The sequence below is a fragment of the Asparagus officinalis genome, chromosome 4 (genome assembly GCF_001876935.1).
Source record: "Asparagus officinalis chromosome 4, Aspof.V1, whole genome shotgun sequence".
NCBI lineage: Eukaryota > Viridiplantae > Streptophyta > Magnoliopsida > Asparagales > Asparagaceae > Asparagus > Asparagus officinalis.
In genome coordinates, this window is record NC_033797.1 from 10,077,332 (window position 1) to 10,095,452 (window position 18,121).

Sequence of the window (18,121 nt, forward strand, 5' to 3'; positions counted from 1 at the left end):
TAACCTGGAGCTGGAGCACAATGCTGACCTTGATTGGACTACAAAATGCAAGCTTACTGCAAACTTGTCTGAGCTAATCATCATGCAGATACTAAACTAATAAACAGGTAGCCCCTTCTGTAATTTGGAGAGCATACGCAGCCATTAATAGTATAATCTACATAATGAGAAGGCTTTATAAAAGACAAGTACATGAAAGTTAAACAAATCGAAGCAAATTGCAGGAGATTGACTATTTATCAGATATTTTACACATAAATAAATCGAGAAGGGGAAAAATAACTTACAAGATATGTTTTTCCATAAAGGAAAGCATACACAGTAAGCACAGTTAACTGCAAAAAAGATAAGGATTGTGATGCTTTAGAACAGAAAAAATAACTTCACAAACTAAAAGATCTGGGTCAGCTTCAGAATTTTGACATGCAACATTGCTATGGAAAACAAATATCTGGGAGATCTATATCTGAAGCCATGATAGCGTGCCTTATTTTTCAAACCAATGCCAGTTACAGGAGCAAAATACAAGATGGGGATTAGAAAAGACAGTCATTTTGACTTAAACGGGAGAAATGGCCTGAAAATAAAATGAGTCTGATACCTGATCAGAGTGCAAAATGATGTTTATTCAAAAGCAATAGGCATTAAGTACATGATATAAACTTTGACTATGCATATAGAGTGATGCCAGCAAGTTGGCAAGCATTAAGGATTATGCTTCAGCTTTCTCTAAATGTCATATGAAATTTTACGGTATATAGGTTAAACTTTACATAGTCTGAATATGTTACAAGTAAAGAGCATAATAACTCTTAATGAATAAGACCACTACTTTCCTAAGTACCATTTAACATGAAAAAGATGAAAATAAGAAGCCAGAACCACATCAATGAAACAATTCCAACAATATTGATTCAGCTTAAAGACCAATACACAAGAGTATGTAATGAAAAGATTTGCCATGCACTTCAGAAAGTCATACCATAGTACAAAAGTAGAATCCAACTGTGGTGAAATAGAATGACATCATGCGGAAAAAGTCAAAGAGCTGCCCAAGTCTATAAACATCCCTACTAAGAACTTGTTCACCGTTGCCGCCTGCTACCTTTCCCTCAAAAAGAGCAATTTGATTTAACCCAACATCTTTTCCTTTCCCAACCTATAAAGGAAAGTAAGAAATTTAACATTTGGTTGATAAATAATAAATAAAAGAATACAGATGATACCTGGATGTACTCATGATGCGTAACATTGCCTTGACGCAGTGTAGAATTAAAACCTGCAAGTAACAGCAGAATGTCAGCAAAACATCTTTTAATATTCCTTCAATTGATAACTGGACAAAAATTTGTAGATATCAAGCAGAAGAAATCATTGCGAGCAGAAAGTGCAACACAACCAGATCAGAACTCTGGACATTGATGAGGCAAAAAGTCAAATGACGCATATCACTACAAACACGAGCTACTCAGTTTTTTAAATGTAAAACCATAAGGACGTGAATAAGAAAATTACATATTGCAATTTGCAAGGATAACAAGCTCTGACAATTACATCTCTTCTCAAGGTCCACAAAAGCACAAAAAGAAATCAAACCAATAATGAAGGATAGAAAATGATAGAATTAGTTCATATATTGAAGTCCTCCACGATCAATTGTTCACAGATGTACCTGCGCGTTCAACTTTTCACCTTTATATTCACACTAAAGAAAAATTAAGTAATCCCCAACCATGAACTTAATATTGTTTACTCATGCATACAGCTAATAAAGTTAATCACTGATCCGTCTTTTACACTCAGACACGCATATGATAATTATAGAAATATTAATGTCAAGAGTTACGTTCAGTTATATTTTATTACTGAAAAGATATGCTAAAATGACAACCTGACCAAAATAGTATATTACTGAAGGAACAAACAAGTACGAAATTTTCAGTTAAATCCTACCAGCATAGATATCTTCACTGATGTTTATAATCCGAGATGCCTTGCTAACACCACCTCTTGTTATATGAAATATTCTATCAAAAACATCAGGGTGCCCATAATGCATTCGCACCCTATACATTGTTGACAATATCAAATTAGAGACTTTTGAAAATTAACTATTAAATAAAACAAAATAATAAGATTCTGGAAATTAGACTTACTTTAATGGACTAGCAAGAACACGCTGACCTAGCGTCACAAAGCTTGTTTCTTGGTTAGACATGAATGAAGCTAAAGATGAAACACTGCATATCATTCAACAAGCAAGATGAATGAATGGGCTAGGTGCTCTTAACAGCTAAAGACAGGCACTACAAATATCAGATAATTACCTTCCAGTGAAAACATGCTCTCTAACACCAAGAATTGTCGGCTTTCGAAGACCATGTTTGCAATTGAACTCCTCAAGAAGATTTCTCATTTTCAAAGCTTCTTCAAAATAATTATCCTTCCAAGAATTAACGCACATAGTTGTGAAAACTAAATTAACAGATGCTATTGATAAGAAAAGTATTGTGCATAATACAATAAGAACAAATCTAGTTGAAACGGACATTCAATCTACACAAGAAGTTTAATAAATGATTCCATCAGCTATAAATGGGAAATTAATCTTAATAGCATTTTTACTCTTTTTTTCTTTTTGGTGTATGGTGGGTAACGGTGGTTCTGCATAAAACGATTTAAAATAGTAAATCTCTAATTCACTGTAATTTAAATTGGTAATCTGAAGACAACTTGACATGTAGAGTGTAAAATTATAACCCTCAACTCTCACCACAACTTAGGAGTTCTAAAGTAGTGGCAGGACTGAAACATAATAACAAAGCAACCCACATTTGGAGCTTACTGACCACGAATTTCTAAAGAGGATTTAAGAAAAATGAAGCGCGCCCATGCATGCGCTTGGGCAAACGCACGTGCGTTAATTCCACTTTAATGATTTGGATTCTTAAGTACATGTTTATGAGTCCTATAAGGAATCAGTAGTTCTACTTCAAGGATCCACACCCAACATAACAGCTACGAAGAGTGATTTTAGAAATCTAAAAAAGAAAAATTAGGTCAGATTAAAAATTAGGTCAGATTTGGACGGAGGCCTCATAGCCAATCCCCAACTTCAAGGCCCAATAGGAATCATATTCTGACCCTTACCAAAAACCATCAATACAGTGTTAGAGAGGAAACGCTAGAACTCAATCGCACTTAAAGTATATTGAAGGGTGTACCTAGTATATCTCACAATTTTATTACACTTAATGACAAATTAGCTGTTAGCTGCATGACTTCAAGATATATCATATTCAATCAGCTCTTAAGAAAATTAATTCCTTACATGTTTCATACGTTACTACAGTCTACCCAAGAAATACATATCTTTTTTATTATAATTAGAAATTTTCAATTGAAAATTGATAAGCTGAAAAGGAAATAACTACAAAGATATAACATTCTGTTTGAAAAGTTTATTTATTATTTCAACAAAAGCAACAGCAAATGTTAACAAACCTGGTTCATGTCAATAGTCTGAATCGCATTCCCACGAGTGAATACTATTGCATGATTTTGATTCTCAGGTTTACCTTCACCAAGCTTTGGATTCCCAGGCAATTTTATAGAATAGATTTCCTAGTACAAACAAAAAATAATTAAAACTTCAAGTACCTAAAAACATCCCTGCAAGAAAGACAACAATTTATGTAGTGCTGTGGAGAAAAGAGGATCCTAAAAGCAACAAGAAAGACAAGAAGCCATTAAAGGAACCACTCATTTGCACCCTTGGTCCCAGGTCAAAGGTACAACAATTTACCTGATATTTCATACTTATATTTAGGGTATGTAGATCATGATTAACAGTGTGGGCCAAACCAGAATAAAGAGAAAAGGAAACGGAAGGAAAAAAGAAAAGCCGGAAGAAGTTTGTTGAGGCATAAGAGGACAAGAAACAAACAGGAAGGAGTTTATTACGTACAACTCTTACTCTTCTACATATCATTTATACACTTTAAATACATGTTAATTCTATGGTATTTCCGACTCAGATCTTCAACAATCAAAGTGCGAAGAGAGTTTGGTTATGAAAAAGAAGAATCTGCTAGGGCTCACCAGTGGCAATTCCACCACCTTTTAAGGCCATTTTCATTGTCCCATAGCAAGCATTATACAAGGGATGGCATCGTGCCAGCCCACACTAAACGAAAGTTTGTTTTAGAGGCAGCAAACAGGAAAGCAGAAAGAAATAAAGAGGAAGATTCCCGTTATACAATCTAAAGATATTCGAAGTTCAAGCTTATATTGGGTGTTTTTTCAATATGGAAAATTACATATAGATCCCTACGCATTTTAAAAGTTAACAAAAGGTCATATGAGCCTGTAAATCTATAATAAGGTTCAGACAATCCTGTAGATCCTTCAAAATCATCGAAATTAAATTAAACATGTCATTAGGGTGGTTTAAGCTAAGACGACATGGATAGGGGACAGGATCTATTTTGTAAAGATGCTATCAAGTTATAATTGTGGTATGATATGAAATTATTGTTTGCTATCAGGGAGGCCACAAATCTAATGCCGAAGGATATGAAGTATTTATCAACAAACTAAATATATGCAAGTCTAATAGATGAAGCAACGTAGTTTAGTTTCCGAATATGAACTTTGTTGGGTATTTTCCTAGAAGATTGGCCTGTTCAATCCATTCAAGCAGAACTTGTGACTGGCTGTTAATGATTCCCAATGATTTCGTTTCCTAATCTAGGTATGATGTGACAGTTGCATGATTCACACCCTCCAGAGGGCAAGGAGCAGGATACAAATGGTCCATCTGGGAGAATAAATCCAATAAAGAAATAGAAAAAATGTATAAATAAAAGAAGAAAGATCAACACAGTGAAAGAAATTAGCTAACCTTATCCTTTCCATGAATGTCAGCCTTGACAAGTTTTGAGTAGTATTCTGTGTGAGGTTTCCCATCCTTCATATTTTCCACAACATCAATATAAGCAACTCTAAGTGCTTCATTCCTAATGCATAAAATATAAAAATATTAGCCATCTCAAACTCCAGATTTTCAGTCACGCAAAATGAAACAAACTTTATCCGAGACATGGTAGATGTAGTTGGATACTTTTGTTTTAAACAATATTACATACATACCGTTGCATCAATAATGCAATGTCTGCAGCCTCTGGCTTCCGTTCATCCCTCTGTTTTCCATATATTTGGCATGTGACAACATAAGTGAACTTCAGATCTGCTTGTGCCCGAGTCTCAGGGGATAGCTCAAACCCTTGTGTTTCTGTTAGCCAAGGCCCTATTGAATGTTCTGGAGAAGATAAGAAACCATAGTGCTTAGAAGCGGTGCAATTACAAGGCAGTGCGATTACAAGGCAAGTATGCAACCATAAACAAACCTTCGGATGTAATGTTCTCCATATAACTCTGCAGCATCAAGGCTTTTCTATAGTACATCATCCCACGAACTGTGTTGATTAAAATAAAAGTAGGACGTCATGTGGTCATGTATACCGAGAAAGAAACAAACTAATCAAAGTTCCACTGTATGTAAAATAGTTGGAAGCACCTTAAGCTTTGACCATTGCAGTGAAGTAAGCAATAAGATAGCAAGATATCTCCAGGTTTTTTATTTTTATTTTTAATAGAGCCAGAGTAAAGAAGATTTCTAACCAGCTGCCAACTTGACATTCTAACATAAAAACAAAAATTACATGTTCAGGCCATTGGGCGGTAGTGCAGGGAAAAATGATGATGGATTTATAGTAACAATTAAGGGTGGCAATCAAGTCAGATAGATTGGGCACAGGTGGGTCGGTTCGGCTTGAGCCATATAAACTCGTATACGACCCAATTATTAAACGGGATAAGAACCTCAACGTGTAACCCACACGGTTGGCAATCAGGCTACAGGCACCCTACCCAGCTAACCACATTACAAGAGGGTATGAGCACAATATAAGTAGCTGGTTCAGAAAAAAACTTTATGCTGGTGAATAAACTCCTTAACCACTCATATAAATGAGCATGTGTTTGAACATTCTCACCAATAAGATTAATTGTTTTACACGAACAATAAATAAATAAATAAATAAAAGATAAAAAGAATAGCTGAAGTGACTAAACAAAAGTCTACGTTCAATGCATTTTTTTAAATTTACGAGACAATTTATTTTAAGCAGTAATTTGATTTTCTTTAATAAAGTCAAGTCAGCCTAAACGGTTCAAAACCCTTACCCCTAACCTAACCCATTTATTAGTCAAGTTAAACAAGTTTAGTTCAAGTATGACTTCCACCCATTTATACCCTATCCATATCCAGTATTATCGAATTAGATGCAGGTCGAGCCTTTCACTGAGTGAAAGCATCCATTTAGATCCGCCCACCCACACACTACATCGAAATGATTTACAAGGTCTGTTTTCAAGCTAATGTTCATGGGAACTCAGCCATAGGCCATCATATGGACAATCCGCTCCTTCAATATCGATCTATGGACTTTAAGTATATGAGAGAGAGAGAGAGAGAGAGAGAGAGAGAGAGAGATCAAGTAATTTGAAAAGTTTTTACCTATCTGTCAAATTATTTCAATGTAAACTTATTTATGCATAAAAACCTGACACTAGTTGACCATAATAAAAATAAATTTCATATTACATGAGCTCTCATTCTTAGACAATTAAAGTGTGTGGATCAGGATGCAAAAGGAGACATTGAGTCAATGGTCCCTGGTTTTGTCCTCATGAACCATGAATTAAGAATCAACCTGTAAGGACCATTTCCAAACGTATCTTTGTTTGTATAAGTGTGCATCCAATGAGAGAGATTTCTAGAAGAATTTGGATGCAAATTCTATAAGTGTGCAAATTATGATCCATTTTGACTTGAAGATCAACCTCAGTCTACTAGCTTCACAATGGGTCATAAGTTTCATCATAACGTAAGTACATATTTCCTAATGTCAAGACTACACATAAATAGAAAAGAAGGCCAACAAAAAAGGAGAATTGTATATACATATACAATGATGGAGCTTACAACTTGACATGTATTAGCACAAGACTCAGACATTTAAATTTTTAAGTCCAAATGACCAACAATAGAGAAAAATAAAGAATACCAGTTCGTGCTAAAGTCTGCCCTCGATAAGAAGCCCAAAAGCGAAGCTCTAAAATATCATTTGGACTGTCAAAAAGTTCAGACTCTTGTGCATTCTCATCTCGTCCTATCCGAGATAAGAAATTCTTCCATTCATCTGATTAAGAAACAACAGGAAAACCTCAGGGATGAAAAACTAACATTTTATTTGCAAAAGTTACTATTGAGTCATTACCCAAAAAAACTGATTACCACAATATACAACAGAATAAGGAAATGTATGAACAGGAACAAACATTCCACACCTCTAGAGTAAGGCATGCAAAACAAATAAATATATATATATATATATATATATATATATATATTATATAAATAAATTTCTATATGTATTTATTAATGAGGTACCAAGCACCAAGTTTGCCGTTTGGTAGTGAACTTGGTGTTTGGTAGCGAGATGTGAGTGAGATACAGTTGGATGGTAAGTACAGCCTCATGTGTTACATTTTCTCCTTGTACTTTACAACCTTAAATGTGGGATTGAGATGCATCCACCTCAGTACCGAGCACCAAGTTTGTGCTTGGGACCAAGCATACTAATCAAATACAAGTCTCTAAATAATTAATATGATCCGTATCCTACAGTCTTGAAAAAATTAAAAATGAATGATCTTTAAGGATCATCTCCTATTTATGCAAATATGTTAAAATCCTGCACATTGGAAAGAACTAATTTAACCTGCAATTTTGCCACTATCAAGATTCAAATATAGGTCTCCTAAATGACGGCAAGATGATCTACAGCTAAACTATACAGGAATAGTATAAGCCTACTAATTATCTCTTACAGACCAAAGAAATAAAGTTTAACACCGGCATCACATTCTCATCCAAACGAGTAAAACTACAAATAACATCGGCCAAACTCTGTCAACAAGGAAGATTGTGAGCAGACAAAAGACAAAGAAAAATTAGGAGTTAAGCTAAACAGCAATATGTATTAAGTGCACGCTTACTGATCTAACTGACTCAATAAACAATGAACAAAAGTTGCAAATAACTCCCAAGACTGACAAATATTCGCCAAGTTGCATCTATTTAGGCAGGAACAGACAGAAACTAAGCCAAAACATCTTTCAAGCCAATAGACATGGCATCATTAAATTATGGTCTAATACCATTTTCAAAATGTAGCCTCAATATTATTTAAATCCAATGAATGTCCTTTGAACTCAACTGAGGACAGTGCTTCACTAGTCTACTCTTGCAGCCATTATGTCACTACTACAATGCTTTGGCTCTCTGCCCTCCTCTCAGATGATGAACAGTAACATTTAGTTTTAAGTGTACATTCAATCATAAGGAATCTAACATCACTCATAGCTTTGGTTCCCTTAGGTACTAAACGAAAAGCTAAACTAACCAATGTTATTCTGGCAAGTGGAGAGGCCATCTTCAGCTCATGTCTTGCAAGACAAGAGGTACTAAGTCCTAGCTCTAGGCCACTATTTGCAACTATCTGGTTACAACCCATGACACCCCTTAATAGTCTTAGGTTCAGTTACATAAATCTAGAGACCAAAACCGCAATAAATTGTGCAATTGGTGCTGCTGTGAAACCACTAAGAACCAGTGAAAAGTGACCTGCTCTGAACTCATTGAAAAGGCTGAAACCATAACACTAAAAATGTGGTGAAACGAAATACAAACAAGTTATCAAAACCGGAGTAAACTAATTCCCACTACTCAATTTGCATAAAATATCACATAAAAGTGAAAGGCTCTCAGAAGCCAATTAACTATTTGATGAATAAGAACTCATGCAAGTGTGCTTACATCAAACCGACAAACTATAAATAATAAATTAGTTTTTGTTGACTTGTCCCAAGGAGAGAGAAATACCTGGAAAAATCTTTTGGAGGTAAAACAGAATGGCTATTCCATCCTCATTCTTTTTCTGAAGTTCTGCTAGACTATAAAGAACAATCTCAGAATAATATGGAGTGAAAACGCTGCAAGAAAAAAACAATTTATTTAAATATAAAAACTGATAAGAGGAGGTCAAACTAATGATAAAATAATAAAATAGAGTAGGCATGCATTCATTATCACCTAAATGACAACATTTCAGAAACTGGCTTAGCTTCGGGCATTTTCATAAATAAAGAGTTTGTAAAATATTCCAGCCTACGCCTGGCTTCCAAGTTTCGGGGGACATTTGCAGCAGAATCTTTGATCGTCAATAGTGAATGCAACCTCCTTACTTGGGCCTTCTGCATTGACACAGTAGAAAATACAATATTTCAAAAAGGGCCTAACTGAATACATTTCATCCAATAAGTTGATTTTTTTTAGCAAATAGTACAAGAAAACATGTCACAACGACAAGAAAATTCAATATCAACAAACGTACTAGCTCAGGATCTTTTGGCCACTTAAGGGTAGAGAACAGGTGACCTGCAGCCCTTGCTTTAGATATTTCATTCCATTCATCCAAATTACCTCTGGAAAAGATATCAACTGAACAATCAGACCACAAAAATAATAATAAATGTAAAAATTATATATACTGCACCATTTTGATAACATTGACATCATTTTCACACCTCATATCTAGAGAAAGAACATCATGATGTATAACATCATAGAGATCTTGTATTGCTCTAACTGCGCCTTGTTCTAGCTCAGGCGAGTGTTCTTCTTTCTGCAAGACAAATTATAAAAAGGAAAAAGCAGTAATTACTGCTACGAATGACCAGATAAAACATCATGTAGTGAAAGAAGTTGTAAGTTCATTTCAAGCAGACTATTCTAAGTTTCTATAAAAGATCCATTGGTGATCATAAATTTGAATACACAAATCCCTATGGTATCAAAAGATACAAAACGGATTCAACAAGCATATAAATTCATGAAAATTTACATTCTGGCTAATTTTGTGATAGCAATGTAGTTAAGAGCGAAAGATTAACCATCATAGCATCTAAATATCAATGCCATAATCAGGATAAATGAATAATGTAATAGGTATTACGACCTTCCAGAACTCGATGCTATGTATCTTTAAAAAATAATTCCTATACACTCCTCATATCTTGAATCTGTAAAACTTGAATGTGTAATCGGTTATATACTGAACAGAGCGCCAAACATCAGAAGATAGTTTCAGAGATACACAATCAGATCCAGAGCAAGGAAAGTAAATATACTGCTAAAAAAGGAAAACACTAGGCAGACAAATGATATTAGGAAGTTTATGTTCTTCGTAAAACTAGTAGCTGACTGTAACTAAATAAGCAAAATGTCAAACATCCGAAAGTCAAAAAATGAAGTTTGAAGTTGGTAAATAACATGAGAAAACTTCTTTTAGTATTAAAAAGTAGAATATCCAAGATTACCACATAACAATGACACCAAAGAGCACTCAATAATGGGTACATCACAGATAAACTCCTTTTAAAAGTACGAGTTCGGGAAAATCTTTATATGGTCAATATTACCCTTAACTGTTTTTTAAATATTACATTGTTATTGTAATCTATTATAATTATCCTATCTTCTTTAAATTGATAATTAAATGATTTATCATATTCATAATGAGACTAAACATGTTATTGGATAAAGGTGATATGTTAGATATAATTCAAATACTTTACTTATTTCAGTTCGTAGAGAAATTTAAAAAACAAATGCTAACCAGCACCTAAAAGTTTTTGGACTTTGTAAAAAACATCCTCCAAATTTTTTTAATTGTAAAAACACTTGTACAAATTCAAATTTTATTAAAACATCTTGAAAATTGTAAATTTACTTATTTTAATTTAGTGAGAAATGTGAAAAACATATGCTAGCTAGAAACTGACAATTTTTTAACTTTGGAGAAAAAATCTTGTATGTTTTGAAAATTACAAAAACACCCATAAAAATTCCAAATTTATAGAAAACACCTTGGAAATTTGAAACCTATACACAGTAAAAACCTACAAATAACACAAACAACTCTCGAAAATTTAGAGATTTGCAATAAACACTGAATTTTTTACAAATTGCAAAATAAAACCCTCAAAATTATAAAACTTAAAAAATCCCGATATCTTCCAACTTAACAGTACATTGAAAATATAAGAATTACAAATATCTCCTATATAATTTGTAATTTATAGTACATAGTCCTTAAAGTTTCAAAAACTACAAACAAACTCTTAAAATTAAAATTTTATAAAAAAACACACTGAGAATTTCAAACTCATTAGTAAATTGAAAAGATAGGAATTATAAATAGTTTATAAACAATTTACAACCTGTAGAAAAGCCCTATAACGTAAAAAACTACAAAAAACCCCTAAAATTCATAATTTACAAAAAAACACCACGAGAAGTTCTAACCTATAGACACTAAAATGAATATACAAAACTATTAACAACCGCTGAAAATTAAAAATTTGCAAAAATTATCATTCTCCCTTACAAAGTATAGGTTTAAGAAAAAAAATTGTGGTCAATATTACCCATAATTTTTTTGAAAAGAACATAACTAATTAAAAATCTATTAAATTTAAAATTTATAAAAAAACACCATTAAAGTTTAATACATTGCAAATTACCCCTCCAAAATTTGAAAATTTTCAATGATTTTTTGTAATTCCTTAATTTCAATGTAATGTTTAATAGTTTTGTATATTTGTAAATTGCAAAATTTTAGGGTATTTTTTTTAATTTAAAACTTTTAAGGTTGTTTCTTTTGTAGTTTTCTAAATTATCATTGTGTTTGCAAGTGTAATACATGGATACGTCAATTAATGATGATATTGAAGAGTAAGTCGTTCTTAAGATGTATCAGACCATAGTTAAACATGCACATCACTATTCCTAAGCAGTATAATTTATATATGTAAAAAAATTTAGACAATCTATATAGTGGTTAAAAGGATTTTAACTTTAATGTACTATTTTTTATAAATTATATTTATTGTGAACCCACCATATAATTTTGACTGTGACCATCATAATTTTAATATGTTTCATTGATTGACTATATAGGTGTATAAACCATAGATTACTTTACTTTCTCACATAAACTAATATTTGGCGTTTAATAATTTAAATTATTACTTTTAAATTTACTATAAAGAGAAGATCTAATAACATTTATTTATTTACCTACAGAATAATATAATTTAAATTCTTGTTTTTTCATGAGATTTATTCCATAGTTACACGTATCAAATTAGTAACTAAATTAATAATAATTTATGCTTAAGTTAGGATGATTGTAGTTGATTACTCACTATGAAATTTTCATGAAGATATATATATCTTACTTTCTATAGCTATATGCATTGTTGATGTATATTTTATAAATTGGTTGTTAATTTGACATATTAAATTACTTTTTCTTTGTAGAAATTTCGTCGTTGACTTTTGGATTATGTAATCACTATATCACCATTCTAGTGTAGAAAGGATCTCACTCTAAATGACTTCACACTAATGTTTGAGTTGAACTGAAATATATACTATTGCTACTATGTGTATATATTTTTAAAAAAAATCATGTCGACACTTTTTAAACAGAAGAGAATATTTTAATATCTAATATTATAAAAACTAAATATAGCCAATTAAGTGATTAGGAAAAAAGAACTTACATTAGAAAAGCGTGAATAATAAGTTAAAGAGGAATAATAATGGCACTGCCAACAGTACTACCAATAACAAACTACAGTGTAAAGTTAACCTATTTTGTAGAGCCCAACTACTAGCTATAAGCATCAAGGTTTTTACATATATACTTTATAATTTATTAAAAAGGGTCATGTAATCTTAAATAATAAAATTGATTTAATACTGAATAGTAATATCATTGTAATAATATCGTTATTAGGGAAAATTCTTCATGAACTAGTATGTTCTTTATGATATATAAGGTATGTACTCCAAATCCTTATGTCTTTTATAAAGTCAAAAAAATTGAATACGAGCTTCTAACATTTTGCTCTCACAACAGCAAAATCCACTTAGCAGATGTGGGTTATAATAGCACTTTTATTTCACATCGTTTAGGCTAAGATTTGATAAGGACTTTGCATCAAAGAAAAAAATTATATTTAGAGTACATAGCAAAATATATCATAATCTCATTGTTCTAATTTCAAAAGAAAATAATTCTTCATTCTTTCAGTTTTACTTCTATGATAAAGAGAATGAGATATAAAATTGAATGAGAATATTAGATAATGTAAATATGAATGAAACTACAACTAAAAGTTAATATAAATATGAGTCAAATTACAAGTAAAATGGACATATTGAAAGTAAATTCATATGCAAAATTTCTCCACGAATCGGATAATCACCCAGCTTTTGAAGACATCAAGATATTAATAAACAAAGATGTTGTACTAGATCAATATGTTTATAACTCACAAATAGTAGATCACGTGGCCACAGTCTAGGTGTAGGAAACAATGACAACATTTCATTTGAGAGAGATTATTGAGCATACGATTAATCCCACAAAAAACTTTATTTTTATTCTATTTTTATCAATTTAAATAATCATAATATTCAACAACGTGCATTGCATATGCATCTCAACTAGTATATATATATATATATATATAGACACACACACACACACACACACACACACACACACACATATATTATGTACATATATATACATACACACACACATATATATGTATATGTACATTTATGTGTGTGCGCGCGTGTGTGTGTATATATCATATATATGTATATGTACATTTATGTGTGTGTGTGCGTGTGTGTGTGTGTGTATATATATACACACACACACACACACACACATAAATGTACATATACATATATATGTGTGTGTGTATGTATATATACGTACATATATGTGTGTGTGTGTACCTTAAAAACAAGAACAATGACTTTTTCCAACTAATTGGCATCTGGAATATGAATGTCATTTATCAATTCATCTCTACTAAGGGAACTCAAGCACTTGCTTCATTCAAGAAGATTGTGGACAATAAGCGAATCCCAAATTCACAATGTTTGAATAATGGACTTCAAATTTGATCCCACAATAGAGATTTCATTCAAAAGTGTGGCAGTTCCGATCTATTTATCATAATTTAGGAATTTCATTCCATTACAGAAGTTAAATAAATAAATATAAAATGTGATATACTTCATGTCTGCCACTCATGGTCCAGCTTCTTTTAATGAGGATGGATACTCTAGTTATTAAGCCCTGCTCGCTTTCTCTCATGTTAGGGTAGAGTAAGCATTCTAATGTTGCAGCCAGCCAGACCATACTACATGGATTAGACAACATAGGATAATATTAATTATGTATGTACCTATCCAAGATAAAAGATTATTCCCATGCATATCATACATAAAACGTTATTTGAAAATCAGGTTGCACATTTTACCAGTATTCCTGTTAGTGCAGTAATTCTGGTGATCACAAGTGGCAGCTTGGTCAGCTGAAAATCAACCTGAATATTTTTCCTCGTCATACTTCCTTTTATATCTTCAAATATCCTCTCCACCCTTTTATCAGTAACAAATAAACAATATTTAACAAACTGAGAATACAGAAAAAGAGTAAACATGTGATGTCACACGAAAACAGGGGGGGTGGGGGGGTGAACTGACCACATCCTCCCTTCTTTGTCCAGTATTGCTATCAAGATGGTCTTAATACACTGATAAGACTCCTCTACTGCATATTTCATATAATCATCTCTTGATATTCTGTCCCATAGCTCATCCTGAGAATCCCTACATTCCACTGCAATGTCTCTGGCAAGAAAAATCTGGCAGAACCAACAAAAACATCAGCACAGAAAGTAACTCTTAACTTTAAAGGAAAACAATAGTGTCTTTTTGTGCGCAGAAATGGTATAAATATTTGTGAAAGTAACAGAATGGTCCATTCACAATCATAAGCAACAATAAGCCACACTGCAAACAAAAACGAGAATGGGAAACAAAGCTAGGAGTACATCAAACCTTGCTTGCTAACAAAAAGAGAGGCCATTGGACCAAAGGAAGGAATCCTGAATTTTTTGGCATAAGAAGTAGATCCATTTCGCTGCAAATAGAAAAAAATCATATCGACTCAAGGCAAACAAATACTTACATATTAAAAGAAATTGAATAGACTGGGATTAAATCTGATATAAGCTACTTACAAGTTTGTAATATAATCTTCCTCTCGTAAATTTTTTATTATTTCATTCCAGAATGGAGCAAACCTAGCAGCATCAAACTTCTCTCTCTCCAAAACCTTCATCAACAGAGTATCAAAAGATTGGCATTTTTTAAATAGGAAAGAAGGATACAATTTAAAAATGCAGAAGTCAGATAAAGACAGTAACAGTCCAACTCAGAGATAATAGTGATCTATAACCCGACATGGACGCAGGGGCAGATACGGGACATGGCAAAATTGTAAAAGTTAGGATACAAGGATACGGCTATATACATACATATTAAAATTAATAATCTACATGAGACCGATACTGTTTTTCATCCAGTGTTATAAGAACCAAAATCCTCATACCATTTTTATGTTTCTATTATCGAGTAGATTATAAATTGAAAACTGCTCATTTTTGAACTAGATACACAAATGACCCTTTAAAATCATACTTATGAACTAGATATGTACTAAAACGAACCTGTCCCGAGTCCAATGAGTTGCATAATTTGAGATGAAGCGTATGATATACATTCAAGAACTGTATCACAAGTATTTTGAACTAAAGCATGTGCTATATAATTGAGCATACGTCTCAAAATGTATGTATATATTCAAGACGTGACCAAGGCCTGTCGGACACAAATAACCTAGCTCGTAATAAGGACATTTCATCCTAGACGAAATTTCCGGGTAACCTAACTCATAACACAACTATCAAAGTTGTTTAATAGTAACTAATGCTTACCATTAATACAAAGTGGTTGTTTTACTTGGTCTTCTAAAATCATCATTCTACATCGTACGCTAAATGGAGAACAAGCTATTAACTTCGAGCATTCACGAACTTCCATGCCAAAACAGTGGCAAATTTAGGAGATAAAGGTCAGGAAGAAAATCATAGCATGTTGGGTAATCCTGCAACATGAAGCTATACTAGAGAAAGAAAATACAACAATGATGAGTTTGTAATATGCTAAACAACAAGCCTGTAATCATCAACAGATGCCAGAAAGAATAGTCCAGGTGAGTAATCTACATGTCTTAACATGCATTGAGGACAAGTTGAAACACCAGTGACATAGAATACACAGGAACTCCAAAATCTCACATAAAGTCTATATGCAACAAAATAGTGAGTCACATGAAGAATGCGGAACGCCACATAGAAATTGATTTCTATGCTCATTAAATGTATTGTAGATTAGCACTAGATAAAAAATTCACAGCAATCCACTTATCATCTTCCTCGATCAAATAGAAAGAAACTTCATATTTTATGTACGGCTTCTCCACTTTACCAGCAGCAAAAATACATTGTTAAGCCTCCTAATCCTGTGATGACTCCCACAACATACAGTACTGGATTCCCTAATTCCTCATGCTTCCACTCCATTATCCCCCTCAACCCTACTCTATTCAGTGAATTATTCCCCTTCCATTCTCCTCTATTTTTATTTCTCTAATTAATAGGGTAGCGAGTACGAAATGAACGTGAAAGCTTTGTATGGAGAACGATGGATTTAATGGAGTTGTAGTTTCTGTTTCGGAAGACCATACGCAGACAATGATAAAAAAGACAAAGAAAATAGATGGGAAAAGGAGGGAAAATCAACAAAGCAAAAGAAAAGAGAAGACAGAAGTTTAAATGCTGTTTCAATAGATCATCTTTCATTCTACATCGCATTCATGAAAAGTACACAACCCTTTACAAAAAATACTCCAAATGCTGTGATTAATAGAATCCTTATCTGGATAGAAAAAGGATGGAAAATGACAAATCTGATTCTGTCATTGGCCTTTCCATTTCAATAGCCAAATGTCCTTAAATGTGCCTTTATACAAATGTATGTAACTAACATAGTTACACCATGTGTGTACTGTAACCCTACATCACATTCATGAAAAGTACACAACACTATATATATATATATATATATATATAGAGAGAGAGAGAGAAAGAGAGAGAGAAATGGGTATGTTTGGAGGTGAGATGAAAGCGCAAGAAATTTCATGCGTATTCATCACGTAGCAGTTTATTATTCACGGCAAATCCTTGAGAATTCTAGGCACTGGTTAGGAAAACCTATTGTTTATATGTAAAGCTCAAAAATCAAGGATTGTGTGTAACAGTTTGTGCCAAATTTTATCTCACCAGCTTTCCTTTTTCTCGTTTCTCTTCGTCATTTTGAGTCTTTGTGTTCGTTTTCCATCATTGTTCTTTCTTTTTCCAACCCAAATAAAATAATTTGAACCCGAACGAAAACAAGTTGATAGACCTTCACAAACCAAATCAAAAAAAATCTTCCCCTTCACTTTTTGGACAAATTTTTATAAGGGGCTTTTTATAAATTTTATATAGCAAAACCGACCTGATTGGAAATTAATCTGCAAAACCGACACTTTTCTTCGGAAAAGGGTCGGTTTACAGTAGCGGTGTTTTTTCGAGCTACACGAGACTACTAGTCCTGTGTAGTTTGGCCAGCAATTGAAATGCACGGAACTAGTAGTCTCGTGCATTTACTTTTTAACCTGTGACCCCCTCATTCCCTCATTGACCCGTGACTCCTCCCCTCTCTCGCCCCTCTCTCAACTCCCTCTCTCGCCCCCCCCCCTCCTCTGCCGACCCCGTCGACCTAGCTCCTGACCACATCCGCCAACCAAGCTCTGATTAAGGTAATTTTTTTTTAATTTTGTTGTTAAAATTGATGAGGGATATGAATTAGGAGTAAGGGTTTAGCCATGAAATTTGCTTTTTAGTTGAGATTTGGGATTAGGGTTTAACCATGAGTATTGTGATTAGGGTTAAG

General features: G+C 33.1%; 1 protein-coding gene across 1 annotated transcript in view; it reads right to left on the reverse strand.

The window, feature by feature from the left end:
* LOC109836581 (callose synthase 9) overlaps positions 1–18,121 on the reverse strand; it is a 77,383-nt gene that overhangs the window by 17,520 nt on the left and 41,742 nt on the right. Inside the window, exons 24-42 of the mRNA XM_020404530.1 lie at positions 15,304–15,398; positions 15,122–15,203; positions 14,765–14,925; positions 14,539–14,659; positions 9,715–9,812; positions 9,522–9,612; positions 9,221–9,381; positions 9,011–9,120; positions 7,131–7,265; positions 5,409–5,477; positions 5,152–5,320; positions 4,904–5,018; positions 3,505–3,624; positions 2,328–2,443; positions 2,157–2,240; positions 1,954–2,066; positions 1,227–1,279; positions 983–1,159; positions 288–335 (exon numbers count right to left, since the gene is read on the reverse strand). Of these exons, the coding sequence (XP_020260119.1) occupies positions 288–335; positions 983–1,159; positions 1,227–1,279; positions 1,954–2,066; positions 2,157–2,240; positions 2,328–2,443; positions 3,505–3,624; positions 4,904–5,018; positions 5,152–5,320; positions 5,409–5,477; positions 7,131–7,265; positions 9,011–9,120; positions 9,221–9,381; positions 9,522–9,612; positions 9,715–9,812; positions 14,539–14,659; positions 14,765–14,925; positions 15,122–15,203; positions 15,304–15,398 (2,118 nt within the window). The remainder of the gene's footprint in view (positions 1–287; positions 336–982; positions 1,160–1,226; positions 1,280–1,953; positions 2,067–2,156; positions 2,241–2,327; positions 2,444–3,504; positions 3,625–4,903; positions 5,019–5,151; positions 5,321–5,408; positions 5,478–7,130; positions 7,266–9,010; positions 9,121–9,220; positions 9,382–9,521; positions 9,613–9,714; positions 9,813–14,538; positions 14,660–14,764; positions 14,926–15,121; positions 15,204–15,303; positions 15,399–18,121) is intronic.